Consider the following 20,096-nt stretch of genomic DNA (forward strand, 5'->3'; position numbering starts at 1 on the left):
TTACGCGATTCAAACAAAAGTTTCCACGAGAAATTATTAGTTTTTCTTTATGGACCGATTTGCCCCAATAATCGTCTGTTTTACTTGGAAAATTTGGAAACTATCCTCCTTCTAGTAGTTCTCACTTCGAAATGTAGGAGGCGAAAGCTTGGAAAAGTTTCCCTGCAAGACGCCAATTAAGGGCAGCTCAACATTGTATTGGCGTCTTGCAGTGAAACTTTTCCAAGCTTTCGCCACCTACATTTCGAAGTGAGAACTACTAGAAGGAGGATACTTCCAAATTCTCCAAGTAAAACAGACGATTTTTTAGGCAAATGTCTTTATGGGTAGTTTTAGATGCACAAAAATTGCACGAGTACGTTACTATGGTGATAAGGTAAACACTCGTTTATTTGTTTCCTTCTATGAAAGCATCGTGGATTTTCTGATATTCTCCATACTGCAAAAATGATTTTCCTACCACTGAAGGGGCGACATCTCTCGGATCTTCAGTATTGCTACTACTCAAATCATATAATGAATTGGCAATATTCTCTGCATTTATAAACCTTTTATCTAGATAAAAATAATTTGTCCGAAATAGATTAGACACCAACCAACTCATACATTTTGTACGCGTGTTCGTGGCTAGGATAAATATTTTCCGCGAACACGGTGGCAGATGTCAGTTTTGAGTCAGAAATTTCTTTGTAATTTGTAGATCATTCATGTCGGTTTATCGGTGATATCGCTGCACATTTTAAGGATTCTCGATCAAGAGTTAAGTTTAAGTTGCATGTCGGTTTGTCGGTGGTATTAGTTACTTGTTATTTCGACAGTGAGCATGCATAAGAGCGTAAACGCGATGATCGATTCTCTTCGTCGATTTTCTCTTTTGTTAATAACTCGCTAGATTTAACGTTTCTCGGTGCGTTTGCTGTTGCTTTTGATAGCCAATACAACCTGTTACAACTCTGCATTGAACAAATTCTAGAAAATTGATTCGCTTAGCTGCAGCAATGCAAAGAGAAAATCGATGAAGAGAATCGACCATACGCCCTTATGCAAGCTCACTGTCGATTTACTTTTGCGCACCTGCACTGAAGATGAATCTTACTCAGAGAGTGAGTCACTTTTACTCATGAATGTAATGTCGGCCTAAATGCCCCTAATTTGGGCCCATACATAATTTCAGCAATCGACTAAATTTTCAATAACAATCAAAAATATCCATTAGAACCGTCCCAATGACGCGTTTATCTAGATAAAATTGATAAATAGCCGATTTTTAGCAATAGGCCCAATCTTAGATCCATTGGCCAACATTAGAGCCATTTCCCCTATATTCGTACACGAATTAGTGAACGTAAAATTGAAGTTACTCATAAAACATCTTACTCAATTTTGAGTTGGTTTTAATGAACGTTTCCAATTTTCATAGTGGTATGAAAGGTGGTGAAGCGCAACAGCACAGACACAAATTATAGCTAATTTGACCAACCAATGCTTCTCAGAGAGTGAGTCACTTTTACTCATTCTTATGAGGAAATTTCTAAAAGCGTAGCTTAAGCGTACGCTGAGTGATCTTCAAGCTATTTCAAAATTAATTAATTAATTTAGCTTTATTTAGGAGGCTTTCAGCCTTAGGCTGGTTCGCCTCCGCGCTATTTCAAAACTCCCCAAATAGAATCCGTCCAGATCAGTCAAAACTGAAACTACCCAAAAATGGAAGTGAAAAGCTGACAAATTAACAAAGTCGATCGGATTCATGTCGATGTTGTCCATTTGTCAACATGTCACTTCCAACATAGTTTACCAATTTTCGGGTACGTTCAGTTTTTTTTCAGTAGTTTTTAGTTTTGAAATAGCGTGTCTGCATTAAGATATTTCTCCATTCGCATGAATAAAAGTGTTTCAAAACTGAGTAAAAGTTTCTCCCTCGCTGAGCTGGTTTCGTTTTCAGTGATCGATACTAGCTTGTATACAACATCTTAAAGTATTCAAGATTGAGTGCAATATTCACGGCCGCTGGAACTAACTCAATGTGGGAGTCATTTTTACTTACTTTACTTGTACAGTCAAATATCGCTAATTCGATATTGAAGGGTAGATCGGGTTAGGGATAAAATCGACCAAGTTACTAAAATTTGGGGAATTTGTATTGAAAAATTGTTGAATTAGCAAATATTATAAACTAACAATATGGTTCACTCTTCTATTATCCTCACGACACGGTTTTTTTCCCGACACTAGCAGCACTAGTGACACGAAAGGTGGCTACTGTGTTACCTGACTTATAACGAATATACGTTGTATACGAGTACCTCGAATACAACGTATATTCTTCTAATTTTACATTTCAAATGCCATACAAAATTGGAGGCGAACCAGCCCCAGGCTCAAAGCCTCCCTAATAAAGATAAATTAATTAATTAATTAATGCCATACAAAACTACGAGTCATACGTTGTATTCGGGGTACTCGTAAACAACGTATATTCGTTATAAGTCAGGCACTGTAAATTGAGCGCTTAGAAGTAGAAATACTTAGAGGGACATATGGGCGTAGATAATTTTTTGAGCCAAATGAACTGTCAAAATCTGAGCCATTCGAACATTCCCATTAGATTTTTGCCGAGGATTTCTAATTCTTAATAGATTAAATTTGAGAGTATTGCAATCCAACATAAATTCAATCACCTTTATGTTTCGAGTGCTTCTCAAATTCAACTAGTTTTTGGAATCAAAAACAATATTCTAACTCTATTGATTAATTGATCTTAGTTGGTTAAATTGGGCACCAAGACATTTGCTGAATGTTCCGATGCAATCGATTATTTTTTTGCACGTAAATCGAATCAAAAATAAAAGTCATGTGAAATGCTAGCTTCTAAGTAGCAAGGGTTGCAAGATAATTTAGGTACAAATCCCTGCTGGCGAATTGTATTTTGTTTTCTCCGCCCATCTCTCCCTCTGAGAATTTCTACTTAGAAGGGGTTTCGTTGAACATTTGAAAAGATCCTCAAAAAAGGGGCTGACAAAATCGGGTCATTACTGTACCATTCAATATTAACAAGTTTATAAAAAACAACTCACAGTTTAATAAAATTTTACTCAGTATTGTGAAAAATAACATTTTTTTTTTAATTATATTACAATAATTTTATTCAAACTGGATGTTATGGCAAAACATAATATAATATATAATAGAAATAAAAACGATTACACAGCAAAAAAAAGTAATATCGATCAATGCAATTCAAGCTGATGTATGAAATAATGATGTAATAGCAAAAAGCAGATACAATATTACATCAATGGATGTAATTTTATTCGCAAAATCGATGTACATCGTACAACGTTATATTACACAACCGATGGATTGATCTGGTTGCAGCAGTTTGAATGTAATATTCAACAACCTTTTTTTGCTGTGTATGCATCGTAAGAATATTTCGATTTTATACTATGACACGTATAAACCATTTTTATACTAAGTTTGCATTCTCTCTCTTTATACCGACCTTTGCGTCGGTACGGAGAGTTGCGATTTATCGTAACTTTTATACTATTTAGATGTCAATATTTTTTGAGTGTACAAAACAATAACAATAGGGTCAATTTTCAACAACAGAATGTGGTCTATTTTATTAATAGTTATTACATAATCAGCGAACAGAATCAGAATCTATGTAGAGATCTGCATTCCTGGAGCTTCTTCCCCTAAGTACGGCCCGTTGAGATTTCAGCATAAAGTAGCATAAATTTGCTTTTCGACAGAAAATTTAATATTTTACTTGCGTTACATTTGAAAAAGGTTTATCAAATTTCGTAAACAAAACTTGTTTGGCACTTAATGTGTAAACCGCAGTACGTCTACGCAAACCAAAAGCACTATCGGCAAAGGAAAATGTCCCCTATTCGATGGATATGTTTGTTTGCGTGAGCGTACCTCAGTTCTCGCGAAAAAGGCATAACAAGTTTTGTTTATAAAAGTTGATGGACTCTTTTCAAATGTAACACGTGCTTTCAGAAACGTCAAACGTCTTGAAATGCGAGCTCAAAGCAAAAATGTTGACACTTTCAAAACCCTCGCACGCACACAACCACAATCAACCGTATAAAGAAACACAACGAGGAAGCGAAGAGAAACGATTGTAGAGTAACGAGTAACATTAAAAAAACTAACTTTGCAAAAGGCTGCCATTTTTTGGTTGTGGTGCGGATAATATTGAATTTTGTCCTGTACTTCGGTCGCACAACGCGTGTGTGTTTGCGTTTTTCGATAAAGTTAATGTCCGCAGTTCCTTTGACGAAGTGAAACGTACCGATTTGTGCCGTGAAAATGTGATATTCCTTCGCCAAGAGCGACCCAAGTGCGTGCAAAAAAGTCCTTGAGAAAAATTTCTTCCTGCCGGTGTTTCCCTTTTTGTACCTTCGGCCAGCAGCCCAACTGTAATAAACGGTGCGGGGTTGGTCGGGTGCAAGGCGTGCGGTCAGGGGAAAACATTTTGTGAGAGTGATCCAAGTTCTGGAAATGTCTTCAAAATTGTTAAACTACCCAGCGGCCAGTTCCAATCCGCATCTGAGTGCCGGTACATCCGGTTCGACGGCTGGGGTAAGAAACGGAACTACCAGCCACGGTTCGGCTCAGCTCAACTTTGAAAATCTCCAACTGGATGACATCCTGTGCACCGTGTGTCAGTCGGTCCTAGTAGAACCAGTGTTCCTGCCGTGTCAGCATCGGTTCTGCCGGAACTGCCTCAGCGGAACGATCGAGAAAAACAATCTCAACTGTCCGTGCTGTCGGAAACGGTTTGGAACGTGGTATCGGAATGCCTCCCGTGTGAACAAACTGGTTCATGAGCAGCTGTGGAATGCGATTCAGAGCCAATTCCGGGACTACCTGGACGAGGACGGAGCTGGCCGGTGCAACGGGAACGGGAGCACCGGAGGCTGCTTCGTGCCGCGTAAGTGCCATGTCATTTATGTTTTATTTTTCGGTTTTTTATTGATCGAAGCAAAAATCTAGATACAAAGACCTAACATTCATGACTCGCAAATCTTTCAGTGATGCTGATTTGTTTATCTTTCGGTGGTTGAACTTTGAGTGATTGTAGCACTGGATTCGATATTAACTTCAAAGCGACAATGCACGCTATTTCAAAACTTCCCAAATTTAAGTAGGATCCCACCCATATCGGTCAACAGTGAACATGGTGGCAACTACCTGGAAACACTAAACAATGGTTTCCTCTATTATAGAAATCAAAATGAGGAACTTCCACAGCTTTAAAATAAATTGTGCCTATTGGCAAATCAAAGTTCGCACTCGTGGAGAATAGAAGAACTTTGAGAGTTAAAGATGGTTTCAAAATTTTACACGGTGAGGTATACGAATGCAATCTTAAAATGCTTTTATTTTTCAAATGGAGCATTTTATTTAAATCTGGTTTCTGCTATAGTGGTAGAAAAGCTGAAATCTATGTATACACTTAAAAATCAGAAAATAAATTATTTTTTCTATATTATATGTTAATTGAGTAGTCCTTATGTTTTCTACTAACGTAGCATTAACCAGATTTAAATAAAATGCTCCATTTGCAAAATAGAAGCATTTTAAGATTGTACTCGTATACCTCACCGTGTAAAATTTTGAAACCATCATCACTTTCATAGTTCTTCTATTCTCCACGAGTGCCAACTTTGATTTGCCAATAAACTGCTCCATTTGCAAAACAAAAGCATTTTAAGATTGCACTCGTATACCTCCCCGTGGATAATTTTGAAACCATCATCACTTTCATAGTTCGTCTATTCTCCACGAGTGCTAACTTTGATTTGCCAATAGAGGTAACTCTAAAGTGGACCCTACACGATTTCTTTTATTGACAATAATCGTATTGTCAATACATTCTATATTGACGTCAATTCATCGAGATAGACAATATTTCTAAATTCACATCATCAATAGTATTGTCAATAATTCCCCTTCGCGTCAATATATTGATGCTTGTGGGGTTTGCTTAAGACCAGCACGTTCCGAAGAAACGTGCTCAACTTTTTGGCTCAGCTCAGGTACTCTCTTCGGTCCCAAGCTAATCGATGCACTCCTCGAAACATAGGAAAATCCACGAGCCCCTCATTTTATCTGTCAAACATTCATAGCGAATCAAAACAAACATCGACAGACGTCGATTAAGTACTTGGGACCAATAGGCTAGTCAACACACCAAATTTAAGTTTTCAATGTCAGTAAAACGGATTACTGGATCATGACCAGCAATCCAATGCTTTACTGAAAAACAGCAAACGATATTTTTACTGAAAACATCAGCTAACATAAACTAACACCCAGTAGAAGAGCTAAACTGTTAGCATCACAGTCGCAAGTAATTTTGCATTCGTACACCACCATTCAAACCGCAGGAGGAGGAAGGGCTGAAAAAAATACTACGAATAGATAAAATTATGTAGGTAAGGACACTGGTTATATTTAATAAACGATACTTGGAAAGGAGTCTGACGATTTTATCTTTATTATTCGTATATTTCCAGAAGCTGGAAGCTCATGTAGTGAAAACAAATTCGATTTACTGAATTTAATTGTTTAATCAGCAAAATGCTGCCAAATGTCCAAATTTTTAATTGCTGAAAGATTAGTAAAGAAATATTGCTGATTTTCAGTAAAAGGTTGCCATTTTGGCAGAAGTTGAAATTGCTGAAAAATTCAGCAGCATTACGGAACGTTTGCTGATCTTTCATCAAGTCTAAAATCAGCAAAATTTTGCTGATGTTCAGCGATTTAAATTTGGTGTGAAGTAGTGAGCCAATTTAAAATCGTCAGTTTCGTATTGATTGTTGGTAGAACTGGCAGTTTTTTTTTTTTTTTTTTTTTTTTATTATAGTCACTTTAACACTCTTGGGTCATTCGTGACTTGTCCGGGGGTGAGATTTGAACTCGTGACTTTGGCGTGAGAGGTATGGATGTTAACCACTACGCCGGGGTCGCCCCCAACTGGCAGTTTATTCTCATATGAATTACTATTTTTTTATGTTTACATTCAGCACCATTAACACCAGATCACTCACACGCTCTAGATTTCTAGCTGTCAGTTCCACTGAGAAACGTCTCTTGGTCGTTTTTTCGAAAAAAAGAACTATTCTAAAATTTCGGAATTTTAACTTGACGGACGTGGTGAAAGGATGTTGCTCGTCAACAACGCAGAAGCGTGCTGCAGTCTGAAAAATTATCGAGAAAATCTACCCAAAAAAATCGACAAAGTCCACGTAAACAGTACCACTGAACTGTCATCAGATTGAGGTTAACCACGACGGTTCAAAACCTAATAAGGTGATCCAAGAGACGTTTCTCAGTGGAACTGACAGCTTTAAATCTAGAGTGTGTGGTGCTGAATGTAAACATAAACAAAGCAGAAAGTCATATGAGAATAAACTGCCAGTTCTACTGTGATCTGATAAAAGTTCTTGGTAAACAAAATAGTCAGCTGATCGCAACTGTCTCGTGGACAGCCTTATTGCGGATGTTTTCTTTCAGTATAGGCGATTATGAGAGAAAATGTCATCCGAGCCGTTTGTTTACATCAAATTTACTATTTTCAAAACTCAAAATACTACACATTTTATAGCGCATCTCTCAAATTTCCATGATGAGTGGTCTTATTTTAAGGTTGTCTACAGATTTGTATGGATTTTCAGCTGAAATAACCACAAATTTTTAATCCGGAAGATCATAACCGCTGGAACAATTTAATAAATCTTTATTTTTCTCAACAAAAAAATAAGGATGCATATCAAAGAAACTGAACATGCTAGATCAAACGGAGGCCACTTTCAGTAAGAAATTGCTTCTTAGTGGTGTCATACAAAGGATCAACGAAATGATGCTGATTGCTCAGCTGATAGCGTTGGTTTTATGTTTGTTTCATCCATCAGAAATCAGCTGGACCTATTGTACGTCGATAGCAGCGAATAGACCCAGCAGCTGGTTTTCCGTTTGTGACGATTGATGGACACGATTCATGATCTTTAATTTGGAACCGCGAAAACAACATAACCGAATCGGGTTCTGGGGTTTCCAATCTTTAAAAATAATTTGAGTTGTGGGCAATCTTGTAATATTCATTTGAGAATAATGCATTTTAGCAACTACAACTAGAAATGCGTAGGTGCAGTACACTGGGAGATTTTTTTTCACCGTTGTAAACGCTATGGCTACGAGACTAGGTTATACATAAAAAATACTGCAATATTCGCATGAAAAGCATCAAAAATACGGAAATAAAAAATTAGACCACAATTCACACCTGGATGCAGTTTCGCCGTAGCTGATGGCGTACAAACCGAGGGGCGAAATTAACTTCACTATACTAAACTACACAAGTTAGTTACGCCTCTTTATAGATGTTAATTTAGGGTAACAAAACTTTTTTTTTTGTTAATTTCAATGAAATTGTTCATAGTATTGGATCACTTGCTGTCCATTTCTATAAAAAAAACTCAGTTTGTTTACATATGTCAGTTTCGCCCTTTTGAAATGTTGGTATTGACATGTGCAAATATGTTTCCTTCCTAAAGGCCTTTTTAATACACTGCCAACGTAGAAGGCACCACGCGAGTTCGAGAGGAAACGTCAATCAAACCGTTTGTTTACATAAGAAGAAGGAGTGTTCACAACGCAAATTAAAGCATTTTTCATTAAACATCTTGCCAATTTCCATCAGTAATTGTCTTATTTTACGATTTTCCACACATCTGAACTGATTTGCACCTAAACTATTCACACACAAGAAATCCGGAAGATCATAATCACTAAGGTTCTATAGGCCTTTTTAATAGAAACTAAAGATCGATTCAACCTCTGGTGGTGAATAGGAGAACGTCAAAAAGAGTATTGTGACCATAAATTTTAGACTTGAGACATAGGAAGCGGAACACTTTTTTACTTTTCCTGATCAATTGATTCATCTGAGATGCTGGAAAACTTAATCTACAGTTGAAAAATTTAATTCTGTAACGTTTTTGAAAAGATCCTGCTGGTGTTCAGGAATATTTTTGTTGCGAAAAATGGATAGTTAGAAAAGTGCCTTAGTGGTTATGATCTTCCGGATTTCTTGTGTGTGAATAGTTAAGGTGCAAATCATTTCAGATTTGTGGAAAATCGTACAATAAGACAATTACCGATGGAAATTGGCAAGATTTTGAATGAAAAATGAAATGGGGAAAATACTTATTCTGATGTAAACAAACGGTTTGGTTGACGTTTCTTCTCGAACTCGCGTGGTGCACTCTGCATTGGTGGTGCATTAAAAAGGCCTATTGGAATTTTCCATTTTTCTCAACAAAAATATTCCTGAACACAAGCAGGATCCCTGCAAAATTGATACAGAATTGAAATTTTCAACTATAGATCAAGTTTTCGAGTATCTCAGATGAATCAATTTATCAGGGACAGTGAAAAAGTGTCCCGCTTCGTATGTCTCACGGCAACTATTTCTGCTCACAACACTCTTTTTGACGTTCTTCTATTCACCACCAGAGGTTGAATCGATCGCTAGTTTCTATTAAAAAGGCGTAATGCTTCACGGTGAAAAGTTCAGCCCTTATCACTCTTTTGAGGGTTCCCCTATTCACCACCAAAGACTGAAACGATCGCTTAGTTTCTATTGAATTCGCCTATAGGCCTTTTTAATAGAAACTAAACGATCGATTAAACCTGTGGTGGTGAATAGAAGAACGTCAAAAAGAGTGTTGTGAGCATAAATGTTTGCCTTGCGACATAGGAAGCGGAACACTTTTTTACTATTCCTGATAAATTGATTCATCTGAGATGCTGCAAAACTTAATCTACAGTTGAAAATTTTAATTCTGTAACGTTTTTGAAAAGATCCTGCTGGTGTTCAGGAATATTTTTGTTGAGAAAAATGGAAAATTAGAGAAGTGCCTTAGTGGTTATGATCTTCCGGATTTCTTGTGTGTGAATAGTTAAGGTGCAAATCAGTTCAGATTTGTGGAAAATCGTACAATAAGACAATTACCGATGGAAATTGGCAAGATTTTGAATGAAAAATTCTGTTATTTGCGTTGGGGAAAATACTTATTGTAAACAAACGGTTTGGTTAACGTTTCTTCTCGAACTCGCGTGGTGCACTCTTGATTATACTCAACGTTGGGTTCCCACTCTTTACTAGCCCTGTTGGGTGGTTTTGCTCCTCCGTTTTTGACAACATTAGAAGGAGAAAAGGAGACAAACTAGTCAAAAGTAGGTCAAAGTGAACTTTGCGTTGGGTACTTTTTTCTTACCGTGTACGTTGGTGGTGCATTAAAAAGGTGTATAGGAAGCGAAACACGTTTTAATTTTTTGATGCTCATCTGAGATGCTCCAAAACTTCAGATCTACAGCTGAAAAATTTAATTCTGTATAGATCAGTGCACGGTCCCTAACCTCACTTTTTGCTTCCTATCATTTTGTGTGTGAGTAAAAGAGATGGCAACGAATGGGAGCCAAAACAAACCACCCAAAACTGTCAAAATTTACGGGAGAGGGAAGAGTGCGGCAAATCTTCGTGCACTGATCTATTGCTTTTGCAAGGATCCTGCTGGTGTTCAGCAGTATTTTTGTTTAGAAAAACAAAAATTAGAATAGTGCCTTAGAGGTTATGATCTTCCGGATTTCTTGTGTATGATTAGTTGAGGCACAGAGAGCAGACGTCCAACTTCGGTCAAAAACTTGTGTAAAGATAAGTGGGAACATCGCCGTTACGTGGCGTTAGCATCTCCTGATTTCCTCTATAAATTTTCCACTTTCAACCAATTGGGCGCTGGTATCGATAGATTTTCTGTTTAGTGTCTACTAGAGTGATGCAAAATTTGAAATTTTTGCTCCACAATACTTAAACGATTCCAAATCGGATCCTGACTAACCTCTCAAAATTTAAACCCATTTGGTGAGAAACTGAGATGGCACAAACCATTTGAAGTTTGTATGGGAATTACTGTAAAACCAAGATTTTTGTTCATGTCTATCTAATAATTCACCATATCGGTCTGCTTGAAAAACTGTCAATTGTTTTCCCAGCTACAACTTTGCTGAAAACCACTTTTTGATTAAATGCAAGGATCGAAAGTTATCAATGGTTCAATGCGCAGGCAACATTGGTGTTTCTGGGGCGTTGAATTAAAGCCCTACAGTAAAAGTATGGACGATTGTCAAAAGTTGTTCCAATCGAACCGTCAAAATGCACCGCTTTGCTCGATTGGAACAGCTTTTTTCAGTTTTGTGGTGACAGTCGTCCATACTTTTACTGTAGGGCTTTACGTTGAATAGGACACAAAAATCATAGCTACTATGTCACACTGCAAAATACAGTGTTGCCTACAGAGCAGCGGCTGGATCATGTCATAAGTTTACCAATCTCTTAAATAATTAATAACTTTTCCTGTCTCGTTTTACATAGAAACGATTTTCAGCAAAGTTGTAGCTGAGAAAATTTTCTATAAGAAATGCTATCGAACTGTTTCGCAGCTCAATATGGAAGAAGACTAGAAGGCAATGAACAAAAAGTTGAGATTTCCCATAGTAGTTTACATTTAAACTTCAAATGGCTTGTGCGAAGTCTGTTTCTAACCAAATGACTTGTAACTTTGGGAGGCTAATCAGGACCCGATTTGAAACCATTTAAGCACTGTGGAGCGAAAAAGTCAAATTTTGCATCAGTCTAGTGTCTACTGTAAATTGTGCAACGCCAGCGCCATCAGGTTGTCAAAGAGGTTTTTCAAGTGGGGAAGTCGCCGTTAGTGGCGCTTAAGTCTAATAGGAATCTTTACGCTAGTTTTTAAAGAAATTTTATTCGAGCCTCAACGTCTGTTCTCTGTGGTTGAGGTGCAAATCAGTTCATATCTGTGGAAAATCGTAAAATAAGACAATTACCGATGGAAATTAGCAAGATGTTCAATGAAAAATGCTTCAACATACGTTGTGAAAAAACCATGTTATGATGTAAACAAACGGTTTGGTTAACGTTTCCTCTCGAACTCGACTGGCGCCCTCTACATTGGTGGTGCAAGTGAACCAGGAAAACCGGAAAAAAATCGGGAATTTATTTTCACCAGGAAAAACCGGGGAAAAACAAGGAATTTCATAAGTCCAATCAATTTCACACAACAAAACATTGATGAACAACATTTACCCTGAGAATTTAGTAAATTTATTTTGTATTTATTTTTTATTTATTTTTTCGAATCAATACATGCAATTTGTGCTTACTTGATAGCAGACTTAAGCAGTGTCGACGCGTAACTATTTTGAAGTACCTGTTCAACATGTGTAATAAAAAAGTTCTATTTCTAAAATCTTCAGATAAGGCCTTCGAACTTCATGCAAGTTCTAAAAAATTCGGCAAAGTTTTACAAGTTTCAGGAAAATCCTGTGAACTACTGTGATGACCTACGACGATCAGGAAATCTCTTCGAACCTTCAGAGAAGTTCTACAAATTTCAGAGAAGTCTTACGAACTTCAGGGAAGTCCTTTAATCTTTGGAGAATAGATACGAATTTTACAGAATTTTCTACAGATTTGATGTAGCTTCTACGACATTAAGGCATTGCTCAAAACTTAGGGATAATCCTATGACACTTTTGAATTTTTTCCGAGCTTCAAAGGAGTCTTCAATACTCTTGGGCAGAGCGTAAAATTATTGACTGCCTAGGCTGAGTGTGAAAGCACTGCACTATTCAATCCATTGCTCTGTGCAGACCGTTTGTACCAAACGGTAAAGGACGAGGCAATAAAAGAGCCAACAAAAACATTCAGTCACTCACAAGCAGGCGACGCACACCGCTTGCCTTCGCTCACACAGCATGTAATTGAGTCATTTTTCCATAGAAAATGTACGCTCAGTCATTCAAAACAAATATTGGGTACCAACACGGCAGAATAAACGTGTTGACTGAGCTACTGACTGAGTGCTTGGCTGTCAGTGACTCGTTTACCTCTTAATCATTCAGACACTCACGAGGCAGTGAATGATGAGGCAGATGGCAGTTCATATTCATATCAAAATGACTCAATGAACCTGACTGTTTTGCGCACTGCTCTTGGGAAGTCCTCTGAACTTAACATAGTTCTCCAAGCTCAAAAAAGTTCCTAGAACTTCCGAGAAGTCGATTGAACTACAGGTAGTCCTATGAAATTCATGGGAGATAGCCAAACTTCAGGGAATTCCCAAGAAATTAAGGAAAGACCCACAAACTTTTGGAAAACCCTTCGATATTTAAAGCCTTATGAACTTCAGGAAAGCTCATCTAAATTTAGGGTCCTCATATATTCAGTTAAGTCCTTTAAACTTCAGGGAAGTCCTCAGATCTTCGAGAAAGTTCTTACGAACTTCTGAGAATTTCTACGAACTTCGTGGTACTTCTACGATATTTAAAAAATTCCTATGAATTTCAAAAAACTCCGAACTTCAGGGAAGTCTTTAGATCTTAAAGATCTTCGAACTTCGGGGAAGTCCCATGAAATTCAGACAATACAAACTTCCATGAACCCTTCAGGAAAGACCTTAACGCTTCAGGAAACTTCTACGAACTTTAGGGAGTTTCTATGAACTTCAGCAGTCAGTCTTCTTAATAATAAGAGTTATTAAACCAGCTTTGTTTATGAAATCTTTTAATCATATGATTTTGAAATCATTTTTTTTTTTTTCTTTTGGTTTGTTTTTTCCGTCGATCTTGTTTTCCGTGCTGAGCACCAATGCTACCGACGTGCCAGGAAGGCAGCTTCCACACCTGGACTCTACCTATCGACCCATCAACTCTTGAACCGGGGACCAACGGCTTTACTTCCCATCCGAAGGAAGGCGTGATCAGAGATGTTATGCCTCAGAACATCCCGGCGGCGCCGACTGGGATTGAACCCAGGCCTGCTGGGGTGAGAGGTAATCACGCTTACCACTACACCACCGGCGCCGTTGATTTTGAAATCATGTTTTTTTTTGAAATCATGTTGTAATCAAAATTCCGTTAAATAAGATCCTTAATCGTTGACAATTTGCGGAAAATTTAAACAAACTGGAAATCCGTAAAATTGTTAGAAGCAAAGGTTTGTTTAAAGAGTCCTCATTCATATTACACTTCGCAATTTCACGTTGAGATAAACTAGCCTGTTGGCTAAAAATCTCGATACTAAAGTTAAAAAAAATCGCACTTTCAAAACAGAAATCTCAAGATTTAGGGGCTTATAGATCTCTAAATTTCTGACATTAGATAGGGCTCCGCGCTAGTCCGTCGTTTCTCAGCTTTAAGTTTTTAAGTTTCATGTCGGTTTGTCGGTGGTAAAACGACTGGAAAATCAGGGAGGGGGAGAGTCAAAGAACACGCGATCCTGCCATGAAAGTTATCTGGCGGGATTTGCAAAAACAAATTAAAAAGCGATTCTCTGCCCTGAGGAACAAAACTTTTGAAAATAATGTTTCTAAATTAGACCCGAGTTCCAAACCCTTTTGGAAACTCACAAAATTTTTGAAAAAACCTCAAAAGCCAATTCCAGCGCTTAAAGAAGGTGGTAAAATTTTGATCACAAATTTGGAAAAAGCTCAGAAACTTGCTAAGCAATTCGAGAGATCCCATAATTTCAGTTTGGGTCTTACTAGTCCTATTGAGAATCAGGTTGCTCGGGATTTTCGGAATATTTTCTCTCGGGAAAATATTTTTGATGATTCCTGGGGGACTGATTTGGACGAAGTAAGGTCTATAACTAAAAAGTTTCAAAATATGAAAGCTCCAGGTGATGATGGAATTTTCTATATCCTCATCAAAAAACTCCCAGAGAGTACCTTGTCTTTCTTGGTAAAATTATTTAACAGATGTTTCCATTTGGCATACTTTCCTGATAAATGGAAAAATGCAAAAGTTGTTCCAATTTTGAAGCCGGATAAAAATCCAGCTGAAGCTTCTAGCTACCGTCCAATAAGTTTGCTTTCTTCAATAAGTAAACTTTTTGAAAAAAATAATTTTGAATAGAATGATGCTTCACATCAATACGAACTCAATTTTTGCAGATGAGCAGTTTGGATTTCGCCATGGGCATTCAACTACTCATCAACTCTTGAGAGTTACCAATTTAATTCGTTCAAACAAATCTGAAGGCCACTCAACTGGAGGTGCTCTTCTAGACATAGAAAAAGCATTCGACAGTGTTTGGCATGAAGGTTTGATTGCTAAATTGAAAAAGTTTAATTTTCCACTTTATATTATGAAATTAGTTCAAAATTATTTAACTGACAGAACTCTGCAGGTAAATTATCAAAATTCCAAATCTAATCGACTACCTGTTAGAGCAGGAGTTCCTCAGGGTAGCATTCTTGGGCCTATATTGTATAACATTTTCACTTCGGACCTCCCTGATTTGCCTCAGGGTTGCCACAAATCTTTGTTCGCTGATGACACAGGCATTTCCGCTAAAGGAAGAAGTCTTCGTGTTATTTGCAGCAGACTTCAGAAAAGTTTAGATATTTTCTCTTCTTATTTACAAAAATGGAAGATTTCTCCCAACGCTTCCAAAACTCAACTTATAATATTTCCACATAAGCCCAGGGCTTCCTTTTTGAAACCTAGTAGTAGTCACATAGTCACTATGAACGGAGTTCCAATTTCCTGGTCAAACCAAGTGAAATATCTTGGATTAATACTTGACCATAAATTAACTTTTAAAGATCACATTGAGGGCATTCAAGCCAAATGTAACAAATATATAAAATGTTTGTATCCTCTTATAAACAGGAAATCCAAACTTTGCCTGACGAATAAACTTCTAATATTTAAACAAGTTTTTAGACCGGCCATGCTTTACGCTGTGCCAATATGGTCTAGTTGTTGCACTACCAGGAAAAAAGCACTTCAAAGGATTCAGAACAAAATTCTGAAGATGATTTTGAAGTTGCCTCCCTGGTACAGTACTACCGAAGTACATAGAATTTCGAATGTTGAGACTTTAGCACAAATGTCCAACAAAATAATTAATAATTTTCGGCAAAAATCGTTACAATCCTCAATTGCAACGATTAATTCCCTTTATACTTAGATAAGATTTAGTTTAAGTTATTTAGTTTTAAGCTATCAATTGTTATACTGACATGCAGGTTTAAAAAACCTGTTTAAAATACTGAATTGCCAAGACAGGAACAATGTAAAAACACTTAGATATATATCATAACAATTAAGGCTGGTAAGTTACTGTAGTAACTGGAGCACCTAGGTTAAAAATGAAATGTAATTTATTTTAAATTTGGAACAAATAAAGAGTTAAAAAAAAAAAAAAAAAAAAAAAAAAAAAAAAAAAAAAAAAAAAAAAAAAAAAAAGGGAGGGGGAGAGGTAGCTCATCGATTCTTCCAGTTCGCCTCCTAGCATCGTGCTATAAGGTACCAGGCGATAACCAGGGTAGTTGATCGATAGCTCGATGACGTCATTTCGTTGGTGTCTGCAATGGGAAATTCTCATGGCAGGCGTTGACGATGGGACGTTGTCGGGTTGTTGAATAGCAACTATCGTGGTAACTCACCGATTACCTGTCGATCTGCCAAATGTGGAAAGACGTCTGCATTAAATTGTCTCATATAATAATATTCCGCCCACTATATCACAAGAAATTGCGAGTAGCTGAGTGGAATGGAGATAAGTTAAGCATTGGGTACAGGACCAAGTCTCCCCTGGGTGGTGCCAAAAGATGAGCGCAATAGAATCATCAAGTTGCCATAAGGCACGGAATGAGACTATTGCATGGCTGGGTAGTCAAAGTCTTCCATTCGTTAGTCATTTCAGGTGGATTAGAACAGGTTTAGGTTTAGGGTGGGCGTTGGCCAGATTTGGATTTTTCAGATGTAATCCTGGATAGGACCCTGTCATTGAACGTCGCGTGAAAGTGGAACTTAATAAAGGCCTAAGTACTTTTTCGTAGTTTTTAGTTTTTGGATTTGAAAGATCGTCGGTTGCAGTGGCCTGATTACTGAGCAGAAAAACGCGGTCCCAGGTCCTTACATATCAAAGAGATTTATGGTAAAATCGCTTGTGTATCGTGTATTTTGCGAAACTCGTTGTTGTCGTTGGTTCCGGGTTTGAATGGATACAAAAATTTGAGCAACGGTATTATGTGATATGAGGGGCTTGGTGGCCTTAGAGCAACCGTTTTTGCTTACTGAGCAGAACATCATGAGTCTAATCTCAGGCCCATCCACATTCAAGATTCGTCAATCGTTTTATTTGTTAATGTGACTACATGGTAATAACAGCAACTCGGTGATTAAAAAGGTGCTCGTCTGCCTAGTGGCAAACGTTTTTGCTTACTGAGCAGAAGACCGTGGGTTTAGTCCCAAGCTCCTTCGCGTTATATGATCGTTAGGACATCAATTCAGCTTATCGTTTACCAAAACGAACCCTGCTGCAAACTCAACCCTCTTATCCAACATCCCAGTGATTCCTCGTGGAAGTGCAGAGGTGTTCTCGGCTTCCATGTGTTCGGGCGTGGCCGGCGCTGGTATTGCCTAATTTTAAGATCACCAGTTTTTACACATTGAGGATGATTGCTAGTCCCAAGCATCGTCTATTGGTTCTCTGTGTAATTACAGCTGATCTGGCAATAACAGAGTAGCAACCGTGGGCGGTCAATCAAGCTCAAGCTCAAGGTACAACGACTGGAAAATCAGGGAATATCAGGGAATTTATTTTCCTTCATTGAGTCGACACCTTGGTGAAGCTTCTCAAAAATGAACAACATCGATTGGAGTCCGGTCAACTTGTCACTCCCAACTGAGTTTACTCATTTTTGAGTAGCTTAACTTTTGATCGATATGGGGGATCCTAGTTAAATTGTAGTGGTTTTGAAATAGCAAACATATCAAACAGTGAATAAAATATTGCGAGAATGTGCTCGATTCTTACATTGCCAAAACTTTGTCGGCTACTGAAATCAACGAAAATTCCATTGATATGGTGTTAGCACATGAGATTCAGCTTTAAATGGTCAGTGTTGATTTAAGCTTATGTGTTCATTATACTTTACTTAAAATATTATTGATTTAAAACAATTTAATCTGAATCTAAATGTTCAGAACATGTGAGTAATATAGAATGTTGAAAATATGTCAATGTCTGGCATATCAAATAGGTTTGTTTATCCATGGATCTTGAAACTTTGTCCAGCCGCAGGGCTGGTAGCAGGTCACTTTTTAGTGACTTTGTCACTATTTTGAAGTCAGTCACTAAAAAGTCACTTTTCACACCAAAAAGTCACTAAAGTCACTTTTTCACAACTAAAATAGAGTGAAATGGAAAAATATCAACACTATTTTTAAATTGAGTACTTGGCACTAAGGAAGTCTACAGTAGTTATGACAAAATATGCATATCTGTTGAAAAATTAACAATTTTAACCAGGATGACCAGTGAACCGCAAAAATTCAAGAACCTTTGAAACACCAGCATATCTACTGGGAAATGCTTTCAATTTCGATAAAAAATCGTTGAAAATATACCTGCTATATCCAAAATCTAGGAAACTTTTCAGGGGTATTTGTCTGTCCTAGATTTTCAGAAGTCTTTGAAGAACTATCAAGAACTTAAAAAAAAAATCAAATGACAGCTTAAGACAATTTTAAATGAATTCTTGGAATGACACCTAGACATTTCAGAGAAGAATACCAAAGTACAGACTACGAAAGTCTCATGTAAAATTAAGTGCTCTTAGGGCCGATTTCTTCACATCCGCTGAAATCTTTAACCAGATTTATCCATATAGTTAAACCTGGTTGAAGGCTTAAGTGAAAAACCCAGCCCTGAGACTGACACATACGAGCGTTGCTTTTGATTATTGTTTAAAATTATTAAAGATGCCAAATTCAGATCCGAAACAATACTGGAAATAATTCCAATATAATTGAGAGAATTCTATAATGATTGGATGAGGATTATGTGTTCAATTCTAATAAGAATTCAAAACTAGTTCTGACATTGTTTAAGAAAGCTCTGATGAGAATTCCATGTGAATCCCGCGAACTTCAAAGATGATCTCTGCGGATAGCTATAAAAGAATTATGGAATGATTTCTGAGGATACTTTCAAGAGAACTCTAAAGAGTTCCAAATAAATTCCGAGAAGAATTTCAATGGAGTCGGCTTTTGAGGGTTGAATCTCAAAGGAATTCTTCGAAGAGTGTCAAGGGTATTCTGAGATGGATTTTTGTTTTGAGAATTCTGAGGCAATACCATGGAAATTCTGAGGAGAATACGAACTGAATTTACAATAGCAGAAATTTATGTAACGCTCAACCAGTAACATTACAAAAAAAGTCCGGGAAAATCTGGAAATTGCTATGTATAACGTAATCAAATGGAAATTATTCAAATCACTTCAAGTGCTCTTCATAGGAGCTTCTGTTGAGAGTTTCGATATAATTAGAGGAATTGATGAAATGTGATTTTAAGTTTCATGACAAAAACTGTTTATTACAATATTAAACCTTATTTGAGTTTCGGAGTTATCATATAAATTTCACTATTGGTTACTTATTTATTATTTAAAGGTCACTATTTGGTCACTATTTCCGTAATTTTAGTCACTAAAGTCGCTACTATTATCGCACCAGCACTACCAGCCCTGAGCCCGGGATTTGGGTTTGTTTTTCATGCTCGGCATATGGTATTCTAAGATGTCGTAATCTTCTCAAAGTCCCCTCCTATTGGTCACAAGGGCTTAATCTTATGCAGGGAGTCGACTGAGCAAAAAATACTGAAATAAAAGGGTATTTCGATGATTTTGAGCCTAATATAAATTCAGCACCACATTCCTGAGATGGTTGAACTGAGATAAAAAGCCATTTCCATACACGGCCAATGAGAACGATCAAAATTTGAGTTTAGTTTACTCATAAATCGCAAAAAGTGCAGGAACTCATCTATTAAGAGACGCACATACCCATTAGTAGCTTAAATTTTGCAACAACTAACAACGTCTAGCATCTACACGGCCAATGAGATCACCCAAATTTGAGTTCAGTTCACTCATAATCGCAAAAAGTGCAGGAGCTCAGCGATGAGTAAATTTGTCT

At 37.3% G+C, this 20,096-nt stretch overlaps 1 protein-coding gene across 1 annotated transcript in view; it reads left to right on the plus strand.

Moving 5' to 3' along the window:
• Positions 1 to 4,117: 4,117 nt before the first annotated feature.
• Positions 4,118 to 20,096, plus strand: part of LOC135712557 (probable serine/threonine-protein kinase mkcC) — a 33,388-nt gene continuing 17,409 nt past the window's right edge. Inside the window, exon 1 of the mRNA XM_065235519.1 lies at positions 4,118 to 4,948. Within this exon, the coding sequence (XP_065091591.1) occupies positions 4,516 to 4,948 (433 nt within the window). The 5' untranslated portion in view covers positions 4,118 to 4,515. The remainder of the gene's footprint in view (positions 4,949 to 20,096) is intronic.

Source organism: Ochlerotatus camptorhynchus, unplaced genomic scaffold, assembly GCF_037179485.1.
Source record: "Ochlerotatus camptorhynchus isolate MF236.1 unplaced genomic scaffold, CSIRO-AGI_Acam_v1.1 ptg000493l, whole genome shotgun sequence".
Taxonomy (NCBI): domain Eukaryota; kingdom Metazoa; phylum Arthropoda; class Insecta; order Diptera; family Culicidae; genus Ochlerotatus; species Ochlerotatus camptorhynchus.